The 24997-nt window shown below is 48.6% G+C and overlaps 1 protein-coding gene and 1 long non-coding RNA gene across 2 annotated transcripts in view; one reads left to right on the forward strand and one right to left on the reverse strand.

Annotated features, from left to right (window-relative positions):
- LOC310829324 overlaps window positions 1-24640 on the forward strand; it is a 37153-nt gene extending 12513 nt beyond the window's left edge. The window contains exon 2 of the long non-coding RNA XR_014557225.1: window positions 24439-24640. This is a non-coding gene — a long non-coding RNA (uncharacterized lncRNA). The remainder of the gene's footprint in view (window positions 1-24438) is intronic.
- TNFRSF12A (TNF receptor superfamily member 12A) lies at window positions 1461-7273 on the reverse strand. The gene is made up of 5 exons (XM_083707612.1): window positions 7077-7273; window positions 4604-4705; window positions 3581-3715; window positions 3409-3463; window positions 1461-2310 (listed from the first exon to the last, which is right to left on the reverse strand). The coding sequence occupies exons 1-4, from the start codon at window positions 7153-7155 to the stop codon at window positions 3411-3413; spliced, it is 369 nt and encodes a 122-aa protein (XP_083563738.1). The 5' UTR covers window positions 7156-7273; the 3' UTR covers window positions 1461-2310; window positions 3409-3410.
- Window positions 24641-24997: the final 357 nt, after the last annotated feature.

The following is a 24997-nucleotide window of genomic DNA, read 5'->3' on the forward strand; positions in this document are numbered from 1 at the left end:
CGGAGGAAGCTAATTAAAGGCAATTACAACATCCAGCCCCAGCCTTTCAAAGTGCCGACAGCTCACGCCGTCTCCCATCTGAGCAGCGGCCAAGTTGAGGCCTGCTCCGTTCCTAAGGAGAGAGCTACATCAAGGTGCCTTCAGGCTACACTCTGGAAGTAAAGGAAGACAGGAAACCACCCAAACAGCTGCATTCCCAACCATGCCCTCCCTTCCCATCCAAAGGGAAGGAAGCTTCAGTCATTTCAAGTGATTTGATTCTGCACTGCGTATCTGGGACCACTCAAGGCTTTTTACAGGAGTGTCCATGATCAGGGGTGGGTCTACTGTGAAGCTAAAGCTTCAAGGCCTCTAATCCCAGAGGGACCCCAAAAGCGACTTATAAAATGATGGGTCTAGTAGACCCAATTTGAGTCGCACGACTCAAACGAATTGTTTTTGTTGTTCTCTCTACAGCGGTACCTCTAGTTAAGAACTTAATTCGTTCTGGAGGTCCATTCTTAACCTGAAACTGTTCTTAACCTGAGGTACCACTTTAGCTAATGGGGTGTTTCTGTTCTCATCCTGAAGCAAAGTTCTTAACCTGAGGTACTGTTTCTGGGTTAGCGGAGTCTGTAACCTGAAGCGTCTGTAACCCAAGGTACCACTGTATTTCAACAACCCCAAAGTTTGGGAGTCAGTTGTGGTGATCTGTCATGGAACAACCCCCTTGAAGGAGGTAACATGCGTTACTCAGACCTCGTTGCTGGTTGCGAAGGGGCCCACATAGCAGTTCAAGCTTCAGGACTCCAAAAACTGGCTTTGCCAGTTGAGCTATGCTGCCTTCTGGTTCCCCCTCCTAGTCCAAGGAATGGGGACAATTCAGGCAAGTCAGACCTGCAGCCCCCCTGCCTGCAAAGTCCTCCTCATTCTCACCCACCTGACGGCAAGGGACAGGGAACCCAATGGCCTTCTAGGTGTTCCTAGATGACATCTCTTGTCATCCTTGACCCATTGGCCTCACTGGCTGGGACTGATGGGAGTTGGAGGGCCACAGACCGCCCACTTCTGCTGTAAGGATTCCTCATTCATGAGATACATAATGCTCTGAACACTCAAAATAATAATAATTCAGGCAGCTTCCCATTCATGCAGGGGTTACGTTCCAAGGCACCACACGTTTAAGTGAAATTGTGTATATGGCGGACACCATTGAAAAAGCCCGCAAACACCCTCTAAACCTGTAGAAACCCTTCTTAAAGGAAACCCTTTAAGAAAACAGCAGCACTCTTGGGATTGGACTTGCAAAGGCTCGTGGGATTGCTAGACGCTGTTTGTGCACCATTTTTGTTTGCCCCCTTAAGTGCCACTTCCGGGTTTGGGGTGACACACGTGTGTAAATGGGGAGTTGCCCGCATAAATCGCTGTCGAGTATTCAGTCCTGCTGCCACGCTTTTGTAACCGAAATAAAGCACCCCTCGTTTCATCGATAATTAATTCTATTTTTTATTTTAATCCACAAACTCTGGTTCATGAAACGACATGCTGTTCCCCACCCCCCTCCCCGTGCCTGAAAATCACACCCATAAAATTAAACGTTAGAGATATAAATAGCAGTGTCTCTCTGCTTGAGCACCAAGGGCAGAGGAGAAACAGGAAGAACTGAAGGTAGTGGGGGGTCTTGTGGCTCCTTGCGTCGTGGCCCAGCCACCGCGCAAGAGGCTCAGCTGAAAAGACAGTCCCTGCTGCTCTCCGGGAGAGCCTTAGCACCCAAATAAGACTTCTCTATATACAGATAATCTAAGAATCACATTCATTGTTAGCCCTAAGATGCTCCGCAGCGGGAAACGGCACAGGCGATGCCGTGACCTTCCTAGCAAAAAGTGACCTAGCTGGGAAGACTTGGCAGCTGAAAAGCTCTCTCTGCAGCTGACTCCCCAGCATGAAATTTCATCTCCCCAATATGGGGCATTAAGATCGTGGGGCACCGGAGGGAAAAAGAGAGACATTTCCCCCCCACCCACCCATTTTGCTCCTCCCCTAACACTGAAAAATTTAGAGGGAGACGGATGTGCCGTTCCAAAGGGGGAAAACAAATACTTTTCTTTTCCTTTCCCGAAATGTACAGAAGGTTAAGAAGGCGGAAGACCTCCCCACACACCACGTTGCCCCCCCCAAGTGTGAGTGAGTGAGTTGGCATGTGTGCAAAAGTGTAAGGCCCCCGCAGGGCCAAAGGAAAATGTCCTGTCCGGATTCTTCAGGAAAAATCAGAGGTAATGAAGAGGCTGGATTGATCTCTTCTCTTGCGCTTGAAATGTCGACCAAGATGATCTGTGGGGCGGGAGAGAAAAGAATGAATGTAAAAAATTGATTGTCAAAGGCATGGAGACAAAGTGGGGTGTAGGCAGAGCGCTGCTTCCATGTAAAAATACGTATTGTTAGAAGCTGAGGCTCCAATACTTTGGCCACCTCATGAGAAGAGAAGACTCCCTGGAAAAGACCCTGATGTTGGGAAAGATGGAGGGCAGAGGGAGAAGGGGACGACAGAGGACGAGATGGTTGGACAGTGTTCTCAAAGCTACAAACATGAGGCAGTGGAAGACAGGAGTGCCTGGCGTGCTCTGGTCCATGGGGTCACGAGAAGTTGGACACGACTAAACAACAACAACAAGAAGAAGCAGGATTCAAACCCGTGCCTCCAGGTGAAAGCTGCAACTTGAGCCTAGCGCCTTAGGCCGCTCAGTCATCCTGGCTGTAAGACTCCCATCATATCTAGGTTGGGGAAGGTGGGCTTAAGAGTGACCCAGGTCCAAAGCATACTGGGTAATTTTGGGCCAGACACCATCTTTCAGGGTATCCTATTTCCCAGAGCTGTTGTGAGGGTTAGAGACAAAGACAACAGGTTAGAGAGCAGAGAGCTCCATTTACGCTGCTCTGAGAAAGGGCAGGATTTATTTACTTCTCAAATAAAAAGACCCCGCCCCAAGGGTTGAGATTTGAGAAACAACCACCCAGCTTGGCCAGAAGAGCTGGACACTGAGAGGCTGGGAGCCATCTGTCATAGATGCTTCAGTTCATATTCCTGCATGGTAGAGCGCTGAACTAGATCACCGTCAGAATCTCTTCCAACTCTATGATTCTATGATCCCCACAACTGAATCTATGCCTTGTTAAAGAAAACCCTATTTGCAACCATCAGTCCTGCTAATTTAATAAATACTCCTGCAAACGAACATTGTCATTTTCTCAAACCCAGTTTTGGGATTATGGGAATGGAGGAAGAGGAAAAGCCTGGAGACATTACCCAGCTTTCTCCCTACAGCTCTTGAGGACTATAAACTTGGCGAAAGATGCTAAGTTAATGCAACTGGGAGAAGTGAGCGGGGTAGGATGGAGCTGTGGTTACAGACTGGAAGCATCCGTTCTTACCTTCAGTGTATCAGCGATTCCTGAGCTGAATGACCTCCAGTCTCTTCAATTGGTGCTGGAAATAGAGAAGGCAAAGTTTAGCAATAAGTGGGGGGGGGGAGGGTTCTGCTGTTGAGATGCTCCCAGGAAAGACTCCAGTTTAGGGTTAGATAATGGGAAAGGAGCGACTTACTAGTGAATTTCTCCCGCCGTCGGCAGCGGGCGTAGATTATGATGCCACCTATCAAAACCGCCAGAGTTAAGGCGCCCAGAGATGCTCCCACCATAAGCCACATGTTGAAGTTGTCTGGGAGTTGAGGGTCTCCGCCTGCCAGAGAGAAGAGAGAGGGAAGGGTTAAACTCAGCGGAGCTTCCCAAAAGCCTGATCCGCTTCTGATCCCAGCACTTCCTCCTGGGGCTCCCCTCAGACGAGAGTCTCTTAACAATCTGAACCAGACTTGTCTTCAACAACATCCCCTTTTCCTTCCTGCTGAACCATTTCCCACAAGGCCAGTCGGTTGACCCACGGCTGGAAGAGGAACGAAATGGTGCCAAAAATAAAAAGTTGCAAATCTCAGCTTCGAATTCAGGCTGGGGGATGTTGCTGATCTTTTTCTTTTCAAGCCGCAGGCTTTTTGGGGACCAGATTTCAGCACACACTTATGTCAGCTGGGAGGAGCAGGGGGTGCAGGGAGAAGAGAAGCAAAACAAAACCCCAAACGGAAAAAATAATGTTTTTCAAATTCTGTTTAATTTGATGAAGATCTCTTTCCATGTACATTTGATATTTGGTCCTCCTCTCCCTGGATTCATGCCAGCTTCTCTATACCCACCATGCACAGAGTCCTGCAGCCTTCAGTGTCAGTGCGGTGTAGTGAGTAGAGAATGTTAGATTAGGACCTGGGTTCGAATCTCCATTCAGCCATAAAGCTTGCCAGGTGGAGGGGTGACACCCAGGCCCATCACTATCTTATAGCCTGGCTTAAAGGGCTGTTGTGAAGGCAATGGAAGGAGGGGCATGAAATCGAGAGGGGTTCAGTGCACCCTTGCAGGTGGAAAGCTACCATTCCTGGTTTCCAGCCCTCAATCCCCCCCCCCCAAAATCCCAGTTCTACTCTCACAAATGGCTTGTCGATATAAGAAGTCAAGGCAGCTGGAGCAACCCAAGGTTCCCGCCCCAGTGCATGGTGGGTAAGGGTTGGTGTCAGCCACTCACATGTGGTGCAAAAGTCATTCTTGTTTTGACGCTGGCAGACAGAGCAGTCCATGCATTTCTCCAGGTCGGGGCTCCAAGACTGGCCTCCTGGGCACACGGAAGCTGGTGGGGCGGGGGGAAGAAAAGGAAGATTTAGGCAGGAGGCTCTTGGCTGTGGAAGCACTGACATCTGTATCAGCCTAAACTTTCTCACAGGGTTGTTGTGAGGATAAAATGGGGAGAGCTACATATACCACTTTGAGCTACTTAGAGGAAAAGGTTGTTGTTGTTGAAAGGTTGCTGCTGTTGTTGAAAGGTGGTTGTTGTTGTTGTTATGGCTATTATTATTATATTATTATGGCTGGGTTTCCCAGCCACTCTGGGTGGCTTACATCATATATAAAAACATAATGAAACATCAAACTTGAAAAACATGAATGTTGCTAGTACATACAGGTGTTTTGGTAAGTCACATCCAGGTTTATACTGTACCACTGTAAGAGTCTTGACTCCCTCAGCACAAGAATCCTGGGAACTGTAGTTTACCCACATACAGAGAGCTACAATTCCAAACAGCCTTAGCTATGGTTCCCAGCAAAGGTGCCAACTTGAATAAAATATGGGGGGGGGGAGGGGGCAGGTAAGCCCTGCCCCACATAACTGATCACATGATGCGACACACACACCATTTGAATGGAAATGCCCATCAACTTTCTTGGGGGGGGGGAATGGCCCCCTCAAATATTTTAGGGGGGGCGAAAGGACCTCAGCCCCTAGGAGTTGGCTCTATGTTCCGTGGGGGGAAGCCATGAGAGTTAAAGTGGTATGAATGTGCTTTAAATGGATTGTGTGGATGTGACATCCGTGTTGGCTGGCTCTCAAAAACCAGGGAGAAATGAAGGGCTTGGGGGGGGGGGGCTGGGATTCTCAAGCAGGCTTCTTGGAAGCCAGGCCCGCTGGGCTCATTGCAGCCTCTGGACTCCAGAGCAAATCGCGGCTTAGGAGGAGCGCGCTGTAAAACGAGCCGGGGTGGGAGGGAGAGAAAGACGATTAGGAAGAAGCTGAATGAATGAAAGCAACCAAGCGACAAGTCAGAACATGAAGACGCTTAACAGCTGAATGAAAAAGAAGAAAAAGATCCATACACGAGGCTCTCCTGTCCCTCCCTCCCTCCTTCCCTCCCTCCCTCCCATGACATGAGGGTCTATTTCCAGAGGGGTAACGTCAGTAGGGAAAGGGGTGTCGTGTTTCGCCCCGAAACCTGAACCAGCCCAGAGCAGCAGCAGGAGAGCATCGGGGGGTCAAGACTGAGAGCATCACGTGGCGAAGTTGTGGCGCGGGGGAGGACGAGGACCCCCCTCCCCCCTTTCAAGTGACTTCATTGATAAAATATGCCCCGTGCAAGCGAGCAAACAGATGGCGCCGGGCCCAGAAGTAGAACGAAAGAGACGGCGGGGCGGAGCCGGTGGGTGAGTCATCATGTGGGTCGCCTGATGCAGCGGACGTCAGATTTCTCTCCCCCCCCCCCCAGGCCCCCAATTGTCCGCTGCCCGGATCCTGCTCTCCTGTCCCAGTTTTCTCACTTATGACTCGCGGGGACAAGAAACTTTCACCCGCAAGGCAGCCAATGGGGAGGCGGCGCTGGCCGAGGGGGCGTGGCACCGAACTCATGGAAATTCCAACGCGGACCAGACTCGCTTCTGCCATTGATCTTATTTTCGCGGGGGGCGGGGCTCCGCGCCATTAACTCGCGGAAATCGTGCGTGTCGAAAGCGCCTCTGGGCATGGGCAGACGGCCTTCTCTTTCCTAGGCGGAACCCCGCCCCCTCTCCCCATCGCCTCTGCTGTGGATTAAGCCAGGCTGGGGGGATCCGTTCCAAACATTGGACTCGTCACTTTCCCTGTCCCCGCAGCTATGTGTCGTTAGCAGCTCCGCTACAGGCAAACATTCAACAGGTCGAGCCCTCTCTCAGACGCGAATGGTTTATAAGGTTGCACCTGTTGAAATTCTGCCCGGAGAGCAACTGTTAGAGCAGCACAAGAGAGGGCGACAGCTTTACACCCACGCAGAGGAAGGGATGGCAACGCCGCTACGTCTAGACACAGGGCTGTTGAACGGAGTTCTGTGTGATTCGAAAGCTGACATACTCGCTTGGCCCGCTTCGTATCTGCTAACCTGGGCTGCTTTGCCATTTCGCGTTCTCGGGGGGGGGGGGGGAGCCCAACAGCCCCCATCCCTAGCCCACCCCGTCGTCAAAGATCCAGTATTCTCAGGTAGGGCTGGGACGCCGGAGAGCCCCTACACTGTCAGTGTAGACAGTAGTAAGCTCGATGGACTAGCAGGCGGCAGAGGAAGTTCAACTGGTGCAGCCTCCCCATCTCCATGCCCGGGAGAAGAAGTTTCACCTCCTTGGCTTTATAGCTGTGAAGGCGGCTGGGTGAGACGACACCACTCCAAACCATCCCACCCCGCCGCTTCCGGAGACCCCTTTACCTGGAACCGGCTCTCCCGAGGCTATCCGGCACAGGAAGGGGAAAAGCCCCACCAGGACGGCTCCCAAAGGCAGCAGCATCTCTCGACCGCTCTCCTTGCCTCCGAGGATGAGGAAAAGGAGCGACTGAACCGCTGATCTGTCTGTGACTCAACTCCAAAGACTTTCCTCGGCTCACTATAGAGACGCCCACGCAGATCCGGAAGGCCAGGATTGGCGGGCAAGGAGCCAGGACTCCTGGGTTCCATCCTTTGATCTGGGAAGGGGGCGAGGGAGGCGGGGGGGGGGGCTGTCTAGCAAGTTAAAGCAGGAAAAGCTCAGAGCGAGAAATTGTGGATTTTCTGGGCAGGGCAACGAGTCGCCTGGATTTAACCGGGGACTGGGAGGCGGGAGAGCTGGGTGCCAGGACGCCTGGGTTCCCCAGAAGGAGGGTCCCGATGAGGTTTTTGGTTTTTCCTTTAACCCACAAAAACAAACCCTACAGCCTGTTTCATGCTGCTCCTTGATTTTGTGGCTTTTAAGTTTATTATGCTTAGGGGTTTTCTTTCAATAGGTACACTTTGCTTTATTCCTTTTGGAAGCCGCCCGGGGAATATGATCGAAGGGCGGTATAAAAATATTTCTAATAAATAGACGTTAGATCAAAGGGGATATGTCAGAAGCCGAAAGCTGCTCTGAAATGACTGCGGTTGTTTGTTTTAATAAGGTTACTTTAAAAGCGTGGGGAGGGGAGCGCTGCATAGAGAATGAATGAATATAAAGAGCTCCTGTAGGAAACGGCAGGGGGAAGGAGATTGGGAGGGGATGGTATTGGTTTAAAGGAAATAACTGGGGCTTCTGAGTTCTTTGGAAAACTCCGTCTCCGGGACTGTCTGGTCTGAGAGGTTTAGTCAGTCGCTAAACGAATGGAACCACTCTCGTTAGAAGCACGACTGCTGCTTCTTGTTTTTACCCCAACGCAAGTGGAAACAAATTGAAGGAGATATTTCAGAGAAGCCACCTAGAGGAGCCTTGTGGTTACTGGGTGGCGATGAAAAGACATTCTGTACATGCTTAAGAGGCACCCTCGTCTTCATTCATTCAGATTTTCCTCTGCTGGATTCTGGGAACTCTGAGCAGGTTCGGGTGTGTGTGTGTGTGTGTGTGTGTGTGTGTGTGTGTGGTTTCCAGCCTTCCTAAATTCTCTGGAAATCGGGAAAAAGAACCCACTTGGTTAGAACATCCTGGCTTTCAACACTCAAAACACTCCTTTCAACACTCCTTTCAACACACTTCAACACTCCTTTCTTCATTACACGTTGGTGTCACTTTATCAAAATTAAAAATACCAAAGTAGGAGAGTATGTATGTAACTTTGAAACTCTCACATTTCTGGGTTCAGAGATGCATATTTGCCTCTCCGCATTCCAAAGGAAATAACTGGTACATGTGTTTTACATTAAGCAAATTTCTTTTTTTAAAATAAAGTGGAAGCCATTTCCCTGGCTGTTCCACTAGTGCCAAAGGTGCCCCCACCAACTCATGTTTGAAATCCTGACTTTGCCATGCACAGTTTCTCCCAACACCCCCCAGGAAAGACACATCTATGCTTTAGGTGTCCTAAAAGTGTACATTTTAGGTTGCCACACAACATCTCACTTCCACAGTGCAGAAATGCCCTGGATTTCAATAGGCAGGAGACTCTGGCGAGATGGTTGTGCAATCCAGGAATTCCCCAGGGAAAGAGGACAAGGTGGGGGTGGGGATGTCTGCCTGCCAAAGAGCTGCTGCAACCTGCAGGCAAGTCCAGTTCTTGGTATACCCTTCACTTAGTGCATATGAACAGCCAGAGCTTAATTGGATGAAAGCCCAAGAGCCATTTTAAAATGTAGAGGTGGGGTATGCGAATTAAAACTTTTGCTATGCTGCTGCTAAATAACCACAGCTCTCCCCAGGTTATGCCTTCATAGGATGCTAGCCTGAGGGCATGTTTACCAGCACCTGTACTGACTACTCCAAGGATGGGAGAAATTACCTTCCAGGTGTTCCTGGACTCAGTGCCGGGATTTATGTATAAGCTAAACAAGCTACAGCTTAGGGCCCCACTCTCTTGGGGGCCCCCAAAAAATTTAAAGGGAAAAAACACCTGGATGTACATTTCCAAAATATAAGACAAAGAACAAATAAAATAAAACCTACATACAGCAATAGTGTTTTGTGTTGTGTAGGCTCCTATGGTGTAAGCCACGGGTAGACAAACTAAGGCCCGAGGGCCGGATCAGGCCCAATTGCCGTCTCAAATGGCCCATGGGCAGTCCGGGAATCAGCGTGTTTTTACATGAGTAGAATATGTGCTGTTATGTAAAATGCATCTCTGGGTTATTTGTGGGGCATTTCCCCCTTCCAAAATACAGTCCAGTCCCCCACAAGGTCTGAGGGACAGTGGACCGGCCCCCTGCTGAAAAAGTTTGCTGACCCCTGGTGTAAGTAATGGCCTGCTAGCCTGCTCCCTAAAATATCACTGGTTAGATACCCATTAGATCCATAAATTACCATATAGCATATATTCCACACAAAAAACAGTGACAATTTGTTGTTGACCAAGGTCAGCTGGACATATTAAGGGCCCCATTACCTTCAGTAGCTTAGGGCCTCATCAAACCTAAATCCGGCCCTAAACTGTGTATTTTTTCCTAATTTTGATCAAGGTAATGTGGATCTTTTATGTGAACAGTTAATGGTATATCCCTTGGTAGCCTCTCGATTAGTAATCTTCAGGGCTGAAAAGATACATCCTGTTGTTATAAGAATTAAGGTCTCAGATATATAAATTAAATGTACAAGGCAAACACATACATAAATATATACACCACATGTATGAAACAGTACAGGAAGACAGTCCTGAAACCATTTTGACTCTCCCAAACGGACCAAATGTTTCTCTGCAAGGAGGGAGGAAAACCTCCCTATTGTTTCTGTCCTCAACAATCCTGCCTTAAGGGCACATTTAAGATATGAATAGGGTGAGACTGTGAGCTGGATTCAGGAATTAAGTAGCTGTAATAACAAAAGAATGGCCAGTCTGGCCCAGTGATCCAATTAGTGATCATTGACAGGTTTTCTGCCAGACAGGATTTTGCTGGAAATCACCTTTCTATGATGTATGTTTGATGTTTCTGGGGGTGGTCTGGAGTTTGAGGGTGGGCAATTTCAAAAGTCCACATAAGGGCGAGCACACCTTTGTTCTGGGTCCTCCTCCATCCTCCTGCGTGTGAGGGGAGCACCCTGTTGCATCAGCTTTAATAAAGATCAGGCTTACTAGCTGCTTTGCTTCTCAATATTCTCTGGTTGTTCTCTGTTCTTTTCTCCTACCGATAGAAAACCTACAAAAGGACTCTATGGGCTCTTGGGTTAGGGTTAGGGTTAGGGTTTTTTCTCTCATAACACTGCTATACCCTAGGTCTTCACCTGGTGAGTTGCAGCCTGACCCAAGGAGCACTAGGTAAAGGGACCCCTGACCATTAGGTCCAGTCGTGGCCGACTCTGGGGTTGCGGCGCTCATCTTGCTTTACTTGCCGAGGGAGCCGGCGTACAGCTTTCGGGTCATGTGGCCAGCATGACAAGGCCGCTTCTGGCGAACCAGAGCAGCACACAGAAACGCCGTTTACTTTCCCGCTGGAGCAGTACCTATTTATCTACTTGTACTTTGAGGTGCTTTTGAACTGCTAGGTTGGCAGGAGCAGGGACCGAGCAACAGGAGCTCACCCCATCGCAGGGATTCGAACCACCGACCTTCTGATTGGCAAGCCCTAGGCTCTGTGGTTTAACCCACAGCGCCACCCGCGTCCCTTTTACTTCTGGGTTAGTGGAGTCTGTAACCTGAAGTGTATGCAGCCCGAGGTACCACTGTACTGCCCCTCAATGAGGCGAAACTTAGATTCACAAAATGTTTAGGGGTATGTGTACCCATGCATCTCCCCCCCAGAAAAAAAGCACTGAAAAGCTCCATGGTCGTCGTGCCAGCCATCCCAGAGCCAGTTGCCTTGGCAAGGATGTTGAAGTGTCCCCCCAAACCAGCAGTCTAGGAGTCCTCCACACCACCTTTGAGACCAGCTCTGTCAGCTCAGGGAGAGAGACTGCTGGCCAGCAAGGTGGGCAATAGAGCTGCAAAATCCCAAATGTGTCCTAATTGCCTCATGCCAGGAGCATCAGGGACGCGGGTGGCGCTGTGGGTAAAAGCCTCAGCGCCTAGGGCTTGCCGATCGAAAGGTCGGCAGTTCGAATCCCCGCGGCGGGGTGGGCTCCCGTTGCTCGGTCCCAGCACCTGCCAACCTAGCAGTTCGAAAGCACCTCCGGGTGCAAGTAGATAAATAGGGACCGCTTACTGGCAGGAAGGTAAACGGCGTTTCCGTGTGCAGCTCTGGCTCGCCAGAGCAGCGATGTCACGCTGGCCACGTGACCCGGAAGTGTCTCCGGACAGCGCTGGCCCCTGGCCTCTTAAGTGAGATGGGCGCACAACCCCAGAGTCTGTCAAGACTGGCCCGTACGGGCAGGGGTACCTTTACCTTTACCTTTAGGAGCATCAAGCCTTAAAGACTCCCACAACCAGGTGGGGGTGGAGAGATACATCATACACTAAGCGGATCACAAGCAAAAAGCATCATATCATCCAAAATATCTGGAGAGCACCAATTTGGCAAAGTCTAGATTTTGGGGGTACCCATGTCCGGTTTAGTATGTGTGGCCAGGCCTGCCTAGTACTCTTTGAACTGGACCGGATTGAACTGAGAAAGTCGCGTGCTTCTGGCTTGTCCTTTATTGGAGATCTCGGCTCCCCAAACTCAGCCTCCTGCAAATCCATTCATACCAAACTGGGCAATGGAAGTTATGGTGGGAGGGACTCAGAGTGGCAACGCCGTTCCCTATTGGCTCCTTTCACTGCCATTCACCCTTAATTCTGAGTCCTCTGGTACTTGCCATCGCCATTCACACGCTTCCCCCACCCACCCTGCTGGTGAGAGGTGTTTTGGCGCCACCTGCTGGTTAATATTTCAATTGCTCCTTGTTGCTTCCACACCTGCAGACTCCCGTGTGGAGAGTTAACCCAAGATGTGCAGGTAATAATAATAATAACAATAATAATAATAATAGGCAGGTGTGGGAGGACTAGTGATGATCAACGTGTGAAAATCAGTTCAAATGATGATTGCCTAGTTAGTAGGTCGGAAAACTAATCTGCAAAAGATTGTCACCAACAGTCACCAACATTAAAAAACAATCAACCATTGGGTTGTAAACAATAGCTTTAAAAAATCACATTTTTACATCTGTGCCTTCAAAATGGGAACCCATGTTGATGGTGTTCCTCCAAACATCTAGCTTTCAGAGCAGGGCCAGCTGTATCATGCAGTTAGATTAAATTTAGCAGAATGGATGCAGGTAGCAGAAATCGATGTCAGGACAGTGCAGTGAGGCTCTTTGAAACATTGGCTCCAGTGGCCAGAGGATTTGGTGCTCCACTTCAGGAAGGAAAATGTATTCTTTGATATATATGTGTGTGTGTATGTGTATATATAAATTTTTATTAAATTTTCTGTTTTACAATTTAGAATGCACATTTAAACATCCTTAAAATATCAATGACTTCCCTCCTTCTCTTTCCATGTGACCTTCATTCCAAGGAGACCAAAACTCTGCTATGAACCAAGACCTTGGTGATCTCTTCCTGCTTTGAGATTGGGGTGTGCTTAGCAGTATATAAATGCATCCAATAAGTAAAATAAATAAATAGCAGTTGAAAACAGCCTTAGCCTCTGTGGATCTGTCTGTGCCCCTTTAAAGTAATCACTGTTTGTCATCAGAGGGAGATTTACCCACTAGATTTCAGTCTCTTGCTGTACTGACTGAGCTACCAAGAGAAGGTTAAGGGTAGACATGATAGAGAAAGCAGAGGTGATTTCAAGGCTGTAATGGAGGTACCCGTATTTTTCGCTCTATAGGACACACCAGACCACAGGATGCACCGGACCATTGGAGGGGGAGAACAGGAAGAAAAAAAATCTCCCCCCCTCTGCTCAGCGCCCCTTCAGCGAAGCGGCAGGAGAAACGGAGCCCCTTTTCTCCTCCCGCTTTGCTGAAGAGGTGCTGCGCAGAGAGGGAAAACTGTGCATCGCCTCTCCAGCGAAGCGAAGCCTGGAGAGCAAGAGGGATCGGTGTGCACCGACCCCTCTCGCTCTCCAGGCTTCAGGCGGCTATCCACAAGCCTTCGGAGCGCAGCGGGAACTCCTGCTGCACTCCAAAGGCTTGCGGATAGCTGCCTGAAGCCTCCGGAGCGTGGGGGGAGCTCTCCCTCTGCACTTTGGAGGCTTCGCGTTGCTATTGCTGAAGCCAAGGAACCTGCATTCGCTCCATAAGACGCACACACATTTCCCCTTAATTTTTGAAGGGGAAAAAGTGCGTCTTATAGAGCAAAAAATATGGTATATGTATCTACTCACAGGGAAATGTATCCACATTGCAGCCAAAGCAACCTGTGTGTCTGATCACCCCTGGAAGTCCACACTGCTGTTGTAGCTGCTTCTAAGTTGCGGCAGGAAATTCTGTTATGTTCAGAATTTCTGAGTTGCGGAAGTTGGCGCTAATGCAAGAAACCCTATGCTATAGCACTTAGGGCTGAGTCCTGACTCAGAATAAACAGATTAAGCAGGCAGAAAACCAGCTTAATGTGTAATCCAATTTTGTGGAGCAAGACTGGAGCCCTGGAGGTTCCCAATCTGCTGGCTGGGACTTAGCACTTCAATTCACCGTTAGGGCAAATGCCACTGGAAAGAACGGATAAGCTTGGGATTCCAATCCCACCTGTGTTAGAGACGCAAGGCTCCTCTGTCTAACATTTTCTCTTGTCCCTCTTCGGCTACTAGCATTATTTTAACATGTCCTTGAAATCTAGCTGTGATTAGCCTGGAAACCAAGTCCCGTGAGAAGCAGCTGGAGAAGCAGGACAGTTTAGCCAGGTGAAGACAAAATGAAGAGGAGGAGCCACAGCATCCTTCAAATATTTGAAAGGGTCGTCACACAGAAGATGGGGCAGACTTATTCTCGGTTGCTCCAGCGATGGCTCTCAATTTGTGCAATGCTCTCCCCAGAGAAGCTCGCCTGGTGCCATTGATACATATCTTCAGCCACCAGACAAAAACATTCCTTTTTAACCAGGCCTTTGGCTTTTAACTATGGCCTATGGGTGGAATGTTTCAACGTATCCTCCCCATTTTTAATCTATGCATTATTATTTGGGGGCAAGCAATTTTCTAAGAGCTTTGAGCTGCCATACCAGGAAAAAGCGGCTAAGAAATTAATAAGTGATCCAAAGGCAACAACTGTTGGACAGCGGATCAGACTCTCTTTCTCCACCAGCAGGGATGCTGTGGCTGTTAAGTTTACTGCATTGAGCAGGGGTCACTAGATGATCTCCAAAGACTGTTCCAGCTCTAAAATCCTGTTCTTTGACTGACAAAGTCGCTGTTCAGGAGAGCAAGCAACTGGGTTCACGTTTGCTTCTTTTTAGAAGCGGTTCTGCTGCATCACAGTGGCAGAAACCTTTAATTCCCTTGAGTTGCGCAGCCCCATGTTTCCTGCAATGTGCTTCCTTCCTATCAAATACCATCTATCTAGAGACACCTGTATGCCTCGTTCCTTGATGAAAAGATTTTTAAAATTTGACCTGCTCCTCCCTGTTATCTCTATAGGCTATCTTGTGTTCAATTTCTTGGTAACGCCAGAGTGTGACATGACCTGGGGAAACTGGCTTTTGTTAAGTGGCATATCACAGGGTAGCGCAAGCAAGCAACAAGCAAGCAAACAGGTATATATCCCTGTGGTAAGGGGTGGGGAAAGACCTTCACTAAGGGGAGGACACAGGACAAGAGACCAAGGGAGGTCATACAGTTACATGCAGCCCAGTCTCAAACAGGTGAGAGAGTTCACGGGTGACAGCAGTTTTTTATTTTCTTGGAATAAAATTCATTGGAGGCTGTGGTGTCTTTTGTGTATATATGGCTTTATTTATACACATCTATACAGTCTGAACAGAGGGACGCGGGTGGCGCTGTGGGATAAACCACAGAGCCTAGGACTTGCCAATCAGAAGGTCAGCGGTTCGAATCCCCGCGACGGGGTGAGCTCCCGTTTCTCGGTCCCTGCTCCTGCCAACCTAGCAGTTCGAAAGCACCTCAAAGTGCAAGTAGATAAATAGGTACCACTCCAGCGGGAAGGTAAACGGCGTTTCCGTGCGCTGCTCTGGTTTGCCAGAAGCGGCTTAGTCATGCTGGCCACATGACCCGGAAGCTGTACTCCGGCTCCCTCGGCCAATAAAGCGAGATAAGCGCCGCAACCCCAGAGTCAGCCACGACTGGACCTAATGGCCAGGGATCCCTTTACCTTTACCTTTATACAGTCTGAACATAAGAGAGAAGGGCTCATTGCATTGGCACTCCAATAAATCTTGCTTTCCTGTTAAGTTTTCAGGGAGATCCTCCCCAAGCTATACTTTTGGTTGTAGCAAAGAGAGCAAATCAAGCTTCCCTGTCCTCCGTACTCTGGATGTGACTAGCCTGAACTAGGCCCTGGCCTATTGCTCTCCTTCCCCTGGAATTATATGGCAGACAACCGGGTGTGGAGGGAGGCCTGCCTACTCCTCCCGAAGGCACGGCTAGCTGGTTGTTTCTATGGCAACACATCTTTACCTGCCCAACTCTTTAGACATGTAAAAAAAGAGGCTTTGACAGGCTTAGCTGGGGCCATTAACTTCACCATGAGACTGGTCTCCCCACTACAGCAGCTCCTTCCACCACAGAATCCCACCCCACAGATACGAAGCCTCAGGCTTGGATGGGACCCACAGATATCATCCCAAATCATCACTGCCTCCTGCTCTATAGTAATGCAATCAAATGAGCGCAGTTAATATGTGGGGTTTGTGAAAGGATCACAGCACCGCTTAGCAGAGCACCTCATTTTTATGCAGGAAGTTCCTGGTGATGGGAAAGACTGACTACTGCCCTGGAGGTACCACATCAGAGTCGGCCATCTTGGTCTGACTCAGATAAGGCAGCACCACACATTCCTAGTTTCTTGAATCCTCGCCTTTGTTGGAACAACACAAGAGCCTTTGTTCTGGGCAGATTTATTTTGGTCATTCGCAGCCTACATGTGAAAAGAACGTGCCGGCTGGTGGGGGGATCTTTCCTCACATTTCTACTTCCCTTTTGGGAAAGGGCTGCAGCTCCCTCAGAAGAGCCTCTGACTTGTATGCAGAACGTCCCAGCTTCAATCTCCAGTTGAAGCTGGGAAATGTCCCTGCATGATGGTCCTGGAGAGCCATCATTGTATAGCTGGACAAGTGGCCTGACAGAGTTTAAGGCAGCTTCCTATGGACCATTTCCCCAAAGGCCCAGAAGTCCGTATTAACTTGTTCCTCTAATTCTCCAGGCCAGGGGTTTTCAACAGCTCACTGCATTCTTTCTGCGGCACCCCTGTGGGGCTCAGGAGCCCAGTTGCGTCACCCCTTGCCTGCAGAGCTGGCAGCCTTTTCCGAACACCCTCCCTTGGGGTCCTCCTTTCCTCTCTCTTCTCTCCTTGGGGGTCCTTTGGAGAGCTGCTGCTGCTGCAACAAACAGCTGTGCAAGCCTTTGGGAGGCAGAGACTTGAGAGGGCATCAGAGGAGGGAGGGAAGGAAAGAGGGACAGAGGCCAGTGTTGCCTGCAGCACCCCTGACCATCATTCAAGGCTCCCAAGGGTGCCACGGCACACGGGTTGAAAACCACTGCTCTAGGCCCAAGTCCCTTCTTGAATAAATCTCTCTCTCTCTCTCTCTTACACACACACACACACACACACACACACACACACACACACTCCATGCTTGTTTCCTCAGAAGTAAGTTCTACTGTGTTCAGTAGGGCTTCTTTGTAGGCAAGTGTGCTTAGAATCGCTGCCACAGCTTCTATGTTGAGGTGGGGAACCATTTTCCCAGCCCAAGGGCCACGTTTCCTTCTGGTAAACCTTCTGAGGGCCACACACCAGAGAAAAACACAGACGGAGCAGCAAATGTAAATTTTGCCTTTAGGGGTCATAGGGACAGAGGTCCCCTCAAAAGATGATAAAGTTGTTTATATATGTTACAAAGGAAGCTAGGATTCTCTGTGCACAAAAATGGAAATGAGCAGAGATACCCACTACAGAAGAATGGATAAGCGAGGCGATGGATTGCGCAGAATTGGCAAAGCTAACAGCTAAAATAAGAGAACGTAATGACGAAGAAGAAGAAGAAGAAGAGGAGGAGGAGGAGGAGGAGGAGGAGGAGGAGGAGTTGTTTGGACTTGATATCCCGCCTTTCACTCCCTTTAAGGAGTCTCAAAGCGGCTAACATTCTCCTTTCCCTTCCTCCCCCCCAACAAACACTCTGTGAGGTGAGTGGGGCTGAGAGACTTCAGAGAAGTGTGACTAGCTCAAGGTTACCCAGCAGCTGCATGTGGAGGAGCGGGGGAATCGAACCCGGTTCACCAGATTACGAGTCTACCACTCTTAACCACTATACCACGCTGGGTGGTTTTGTGGAAGAACGGAAACCCTTTTCAGATTATTAAAGAAGTATTATTATATGATGAACGTGCAAGCAGGATTTGAACTATGAGCAACAGAAGGGATCTAAGATTTCAGCAGTTTTGTTAAGGTTTATGTTATGTACTGAAGTTCTCACCTGGGCCAGCAGGGGGATACTATAGATAGTTTTCACTCAGGTCCACATATGCAAATAAGGAATTGAAAGTGACGTTCAGTGATTGGATAGTTACAGAAAGTTTTTACTGTTATGCTGTAGTGGAGCTCTATATAAGCAGGCTGGCTGAACCCTTCAATTCAGTTCTGTTCTGGCCTGTGAATAAACAAGAGCTGTTTGAAGAATCGCTGTGTCGTCTGATATGTTCACCCACAACTTAACAGTTTAGGAGATAGTAGGCAGAATGCAGCAGAGGGAGAGGAACAGGAACACCATGGAAAAGGGGATGGGAAGTTGGGGGAGAGTTTTTATTGAAATGTACGTGAAATTGGGGGGAGGGCTTCATTTTTATTTTATTTTTGCCTTTGGTCAGTAACCAAACTTTTACCCTCTTGCACCCCTGCTCTATTCTTGATCCAGGCAAGCAAGCGGCCTTATGAGAGTTCAGGGACACATTCCCAGCTGGGCAAACAACAATCAAGGAAGGGTGCCAAGCAGGGCCAATAAGGATGTAGCCTGGGAGAGTTCTGAGGGCCACATAGAGAGGGTTGGAGGCCCCTGTTTTGCCCCAAGTTTCCCACCTCTGCTCCATGAAGAGGAGCTTTTTTTGACTTCGGCTCCTCCACATGGAGGACTACAACTCCCATCGCCAAGGGCTAATGGGAACTGGAGTCCAAAACATCTGGAAGGCACCAGGTTGGCTGACGCAGAGAAGACGGCAGTCTAATTTGAGAAAGCAGAGGAAGTAAAAGCCAGAGGGTGGGGAGAAGGGTGGTCCATCAGGGGGATATTGAGGGCCCACATCCATGCAGCTGTGGGGGGGCGTTAGCTCTGGCAGCTATTCCCACATCTCTTGGGAGTTTCATTTCAGCTTTCCCTTTGTCTGCGGCCGGCCTGTTCCGTGCAAGGGACTTTCTGATAAAGTGGAACCAAAAAACAACCCCTTCCCCCCCCTATAAAGCAGAACACAAGAGGCAGAACAGATTCAAGAGGACGAAGGAGAAGACGGTGGACAAACAGAAGAACTGAAGTGTCAAGGTGACTCTAGAGGAGAAGGTAAAATTAAAGCAGGCAGCAACAGAGTTATATTTTATGCTTCTCAAGGGGCCTTTTTATCCTTGGACACAAAAGTGGATGTTTCCTCTCTGAACACTTGGGGAAGTGAGTGCAGGCGGGGGAACAAAAAGGCTGTCAAAGGCATTGTCTTGAGCATGGGGGGGGGGGGCTGAAAATGATGAGTGGTTGCTTAAACAGGGACTGTTAGGGGCCGTCCTCAAAGGGCAACCCAGGGAAGTGAGTGCGGTCCTCCCAAATGGCCACTGTCAGGGAGGCTCTTGCAGGACTAGTCTTGCTAACTTGCCTGCAACCCCTCAGCTCCACGGCCAAATCCTCAGTCCTTTGCAGCCCTTCTTCCTTCTTCCTAGAGAACCCAGGAGTCCGGCTTTCTACCTTAACCCTGTCCTCATACAGACTTCAGGAATCCAAAGACAGAACTGTTGTAACCCAATTCTGAAAAGGCACAGGCTTGGCTTAAATTTAGCCTAGGCTCAGCCCCAGAAGAACCTATTCTCTCTCTCTCTCTCTCTCTCTCTCTGTGTGTGTGCGCGCGTGTGTGTGTGTGTTCAGTGCCAGGGCTTAAGTCCTGGAACAAAATGAATGTGTGTGTGTTTTTGAGCATGTGTTGAGTGCTTTTTACTCCCTGCTGAATAACTGCAGCTAGACTTCTGGCAGGCTGCAATAGGATGAGAAGGGAAGAGCTGGAGTGTTTGTTGCAGATGATGATTTTGCATAAGACCCTGGAGTTTTCTGGGTCTTGTTTTATAGGGTAAAACCGGAGAGATATTTGGAACCAGGTTTACTGGATAAGGGTCTGTGTGTCTTATATAACATAATAGAATTGTTAGAAGTATGTGTCTGAACCCACATGCGTGTACATTGCTCACATGTATTCATACACACACTTTTAAAGAGTGTTTTAAAGCTCATACCAAGAACTAACTTAGTTGGTCTTTAAGGTGCTACTGGAAGGAATTTTTTTTGTTTTGACTATGGCAGACCAACACGGCTACCTATCTGTAACTTTTAAAGAGGTTTGTGATATTTTGTTGGAATTACAATGTGCATCTGTTTTTTGAATATGTGCGTCACCCTTAACCGTACGCCCACAAGAAATTCTTATACAAAGGAATAAAGAAAGCTTGTTTTATTCTATGAAATGAAAGCAACAGAATAACAAGAAAATTACAATTTAAGGAGGCAGCAAATCCCTCATCACAAACCTTGAACTAAAGAGGGGGAGAATCTCTACATATTCTCAAAAGCCTACAGAAGTGAGCATGAAAAATTTGTCCCAGAACTCACACTTCTTAATAAGTTAAGAAATGCCACTGACTACAAATCTTAGGGTTCCTTATAGCCTTTTCTTCATGGAGAAAGGAAAGGGCCCTTCGGATGAGCAATTCTATCGCCTTTTCCTTGCAATTCCTGCCCAGCTTCATCTCTCCCATCTTGCAAATTAATTGTGTTAAAGAAAACCACCTGGTGGGTGTTGGCTAAACCAGGCATCCTTTGTTTGCTTGCTGCCTTCAAACCATCTCACCTTTATCTTGATGGCCCCATTCAGGTGGTGAATAGACTACCTTGGCAACTAAATTTACAGGTGCTCACCTTTATGCAAGGTGTGAGGAACACAATATGTTTCCTGAATGCCTTCAGGACATGGTTTGAGACCAGGCTAGTATCAGGGTTGCAAAGGTTCATGACGGAGGGTCTCCTGTCATTTTAGAGTTACGTCAGTTTTCTTGCATGTGCCATGATCTAAACCACAGAATAAGTTCAGATTGACACACGATCCTATGTTTGAAGTGCTTTGAATAATATTTGGAGGATATCTGGCTGGTGTAGATACAGGCAGGAGAAACGGGGCAAAGTCCAAAGAAAGGTAAAACAGAGATTTAAAACATAAAGGTAAAGGTAAAAGGACCCCTGACTATTAGGTCCAGTCGTGGCCGACTCTGGGGTTGCGGCGCTCATCTCGCTTTACTGGCCGAGGGAGCCTGTGTACAGCTTCCGGGTCATGTGGCCAGCATGACTAAGCCGCTTCTGGCGAATCAGAGCAGCGCACGGAAACACCATTTACCTTCCTGCTGGAGCAGTACCTATTTATCTACTTGCACCTTGACGTGCTTTCGAACTGCTAGGTAGGCAGGAGCAGGGACTGAGAAACGGGAGCTCACCCCGTCGCGGGGATTCGACCGACCGACCTTCTGATTGGCAAGTCCTAGGCTCTGTGGTTTAACCCACAGCGCCACCTGCGTATTTAACACATAGATTATGATTAATAACAGTAAGATAATAATAGCCCAACCTACAGGTGAGATGCAGGGTCAATCTTGTTGGAAATCCTTCATTTTAAAGTGATGCCTCGATAACAATTTATCATCTAAAAGCCATAGAGCAGGTGTGGGAAACGTTTGGCCTTCCAGATGTTGCTGAACTACAACTCCCATCAGCCCTTCCCATTGGCCAGGCTTGCTGAGGTTGCAGGAGCTGTAGTTCACCATTATGTGGCGGGCGAATGGCTCCACACACCTGTCACAGAACAGGTGCTTAAAAGGACCAGGGCACTAAATAGTCTAAAGAAATTTCAGTAGTAAAGGGTGGGAGTGGATGATCCTGGAAAGAAGCTGGACCAAATTCTGTAGACCCACCACCCCAATGTGCCTGGAAAAATATCTGCCACCTCCCCCACCCCCCGTGCTTCTCATAGGAGTGGTACAGGCGCAAACCCTTTCCTAGCATAACGATGCTGTAATGGGGAAAACGTCATTTGAGGAATTTCTGTACAGTGGTACCTCAGGTTACATACGCTTCAGGTTACATACGCTTCAGGTTACAGACTCCGCTAACCCAGAAATAGTACCTCAGGTTAAGAACTTTGCTTCAGGATGAGAACAGAAATCGTGCTCCGGCGGCGCGGCGGCAGCAGGAGGCCCCATTAGCTAAAGTGGTGCTTCAGGTTAAGAACAGTTTCAGGTTAAGAACAGACCTTTGGAACGAATTAAGTACTTAAACTGAGGTACCACTATATTATGTATTTGTTGAATGCACAAAGGCCCTGAAAACCAGTTTTTAAAAATGTACATGTAAAAAAAGAAGAAGCAGTGCCCTCCATTCAAAACAAAACCAAAAGCCTATTTGGCATTCTTAACTCTCTCAGGCCTCTGAAGACCACAGAGCAACCAACTTTTGCACAATAATGTTTAGAAAGGAAACTCATCTTCCTCTCATCTCTTCTCTCAGCAGATGGCTGCTGTGGTCGCTGGCCTGGCTCGGCTCCTGCAGCCAGCCATGATGTTCCCTGGAGGTGAGCCAGGCTGCCGAGGCCTGGCCCCCTGGTATCTCCTTCTGGGGCTACGGCTGGTGGCCCTTTTCATCGCCGACGGGCCCTGGTCCTCTCCCAACCCCGACCTGGTCTGCAACTGGACCTCAGTGGAAGCGGACAGCCGGCCTTTCTGCAGCGCGCTCTGCTTCAATCGCCACTTTCCTTCCCCTGTCTCCTCTGCCTGGGGTTTTGCCTTTTTGGCTGCCCTGCTCCCAGTGGGGCTAATGGGGCTCATAAGGACAGGATCCAAGCATCAGAGAAAGGCGGCAAAGGAAGGAGACGAGGAGCTCACTGACATCACTAGTGTGAGCCACGACATGGCCGCCGGATCCAGCATGGCTCCCGGAACGATTCCTTTGCCCAAAATGGTTCCGTCGGAATCCAAGATGTCCCTCCGTTGCACCTGGCCCTCGGCGGCCTTCGTTTTCTGCGTGTTTCTCCTCCTGGCCATGGAGCTGGGCTTCTTCTGGGTGGTGATATTTCTGCAGATCCCATCAGTGCTTCGCACAACCTTCTTATGCCTTCCAGGAGCACACTCCTGCCCCGAAGCACTTGAATGTGCCCTTGCAGGCCAAGCCGACAAGCACATGGCACTGTGGACGTTGGCTTTCACAGCCATTGTCAACATGGCGGCTTGCCTGGCCTACCTTCTCCTGACTCTAGGGAGGGCTTCCCGATGCCACAGAGGAAAATAACAGAGCAAAGAAGAGAGCAGGGCCAGCCCACCCATGGGGCAAGGTGAGGTGACCGCCTCAGACAGCAGAATCCACAGGGGCAGGGGGTCACGATGCAGTTCTTTATTCCCGCATGTTCCTGGGGTAGATCTTCACTCATTTTTCCCTGGTGGGAATGGGAGCACCATTTTGTGGTTTGCCTTGGGTGGCAAAATTTATTGAGCTGGCCCTGGAGAAGAGAATGCAAGAAAGTGGACTGTGAAGGAGACCAATGACATATTCCGGAACTGCCCATCCACATGGATTATTAACACATCGGGGAACTTTTATCAGCATTTTAGTCTGAATTTCTACCAGTAAACATACGTTTGTATGCAGGTTTGACTTATGCACATGTTTTTGCAAGGTCATCATGCATATTTGTATGCCATTTTCACTAACATGTTCATTTTTGTAATGTATTTTGATAACCATTTGTTTACTGTTACAGATAGGTAGCCGTGTTGGTCTGCCATAGTCAAAACAAAAAAAAATCCTTCCAGTAGCACCTTAAAGACCAACTAAGTCAGTTCTTGGTATGAGCTTTCGTGTGCATGCAGGTATCTGAAGAAGTGTGCATGCACACGAAAGCTCATACCAAGAACTGACTTAGTTGGTCTTTAAGGTGCTACTGGAAGGATTTTTCATTTGTTTACTACATCCTAAAATATGGACGGTGCGAATTTCAAAGGTTGGCTGTCTTTCACTTCTCATGTTGTTATGGAAAGCGTGCATTTCATAGGCTTGCCTTTAAATCTGAATATAATTCCCCTCCCCCCCAATCCTTAGTGGTGGACACCGACCAGGAGAGCTTTAAAAGAGAGGCTTAAGACAAATGCATGCGGGGTAAAGCTATCAGCATCTTACAGCTACAATGGCTATGCTCTCCTTCCAGCCTCCATGGCAGGGATGCCTCTGAATGCCAGTTGCTGCGAATCGCAAGTGAGGAGAGTTGCTCTTGTCTTGCACTCAGGCCCTGTTTTCAGACTTCTGATGTAGTTGGCCGCTGTAAAGGAAATGAGGCTGGTCTAGATGGGTCACTGGCCTGAGCCAGGAGGCTCTTCCTATTTTATTATCTCTCTGTTACCCTCCTAGTTGCAATAAGTTTGCTTCTTTTCTGAAGTGGATTTGTTGCATCGAGGTGACAAAACCCTTTCATCCGTGGGGTTTGCAGCCAAATCACTAGCACAGGGCTAGTACACAGAGAGTTCTCAAATTTCCTAGAGAGGACCCTCTGTGTGGCCTCTTGCCCTGCCTCCTCTGGGTGGGAATTCTGTAACAAAGGAGATAATCCTTTATACAGTGATACCTCAGGTTAAGAACTAATTTGTTCTGGAGGTCCATTCTTAACCTGAAACTGTTTTTAACCTGAAGCACTACTTTAGCTAATGGGGCCTTCCGCTGCCGCTGCGCGATTTCTGTTCTCACCCTGAAGCAAAATTCTTAACCCGAGGTACTATTTCTGGGTTAGCGGAGTCTGTAACCTGAAGCGTCTGTAACCTGAAGCACCTGAGGTATTTCCTTCAGCCTCTGAGGAGGCTCTTCGCCGTCATGCTTCCAAACTGATCACATGTATGTCTGGGGTCTCCCACAGATGCACACGGCCCATTTTGAAGCCAACTGTTGTATTTTGTACCTGATAATTTTTCTTAGCTGTATCATATTTGCTGCTTGCATTAACATGTCGGCAAACCATTTTTGTTTATCTTTCTAAAACGTGTGGTTCGTTCTCTGCAACGGGGATGAAGAGGGGGAGGTCAGCCGACCACAAATAAAAGGGATAAAAAGGTGTGATTGCTTTATTCCTAAGATTTAGTAAGCTGCAAAACGTTTTAAGTGTTTTACGCTGCTAAAAAGGCTTTGCAGCCTGCTTACTTTTCGTCTTTCTCCCGCACACACGGGATAGGAGGCTAAAATTTTAATCTGCAGATTTAATCCTCCATCTCTGACATAATCCACTTTAACTGCACAAACCAACATTTCATAGACAGCACTTTAATCCTTCCTGTCAAACACCATCAGTCTGGAGCTGTCTTGAGTGCTCTCTTCCTCAGAGGAAAGCTCTTTAAAAGA

The sequence above is a fragment of the Podarcis gaigeae genome (assembly GCF_964106915.1).
Source record: "Podarcis gaigeae genome assembly, chromosome: 13".
Taxonomy (NCBI): Eukaryota; Metazoa; Chordata; class Lepidosauria; order Squamata; family Lacertidae; genus Podarcis; species Podarcis gaigeae.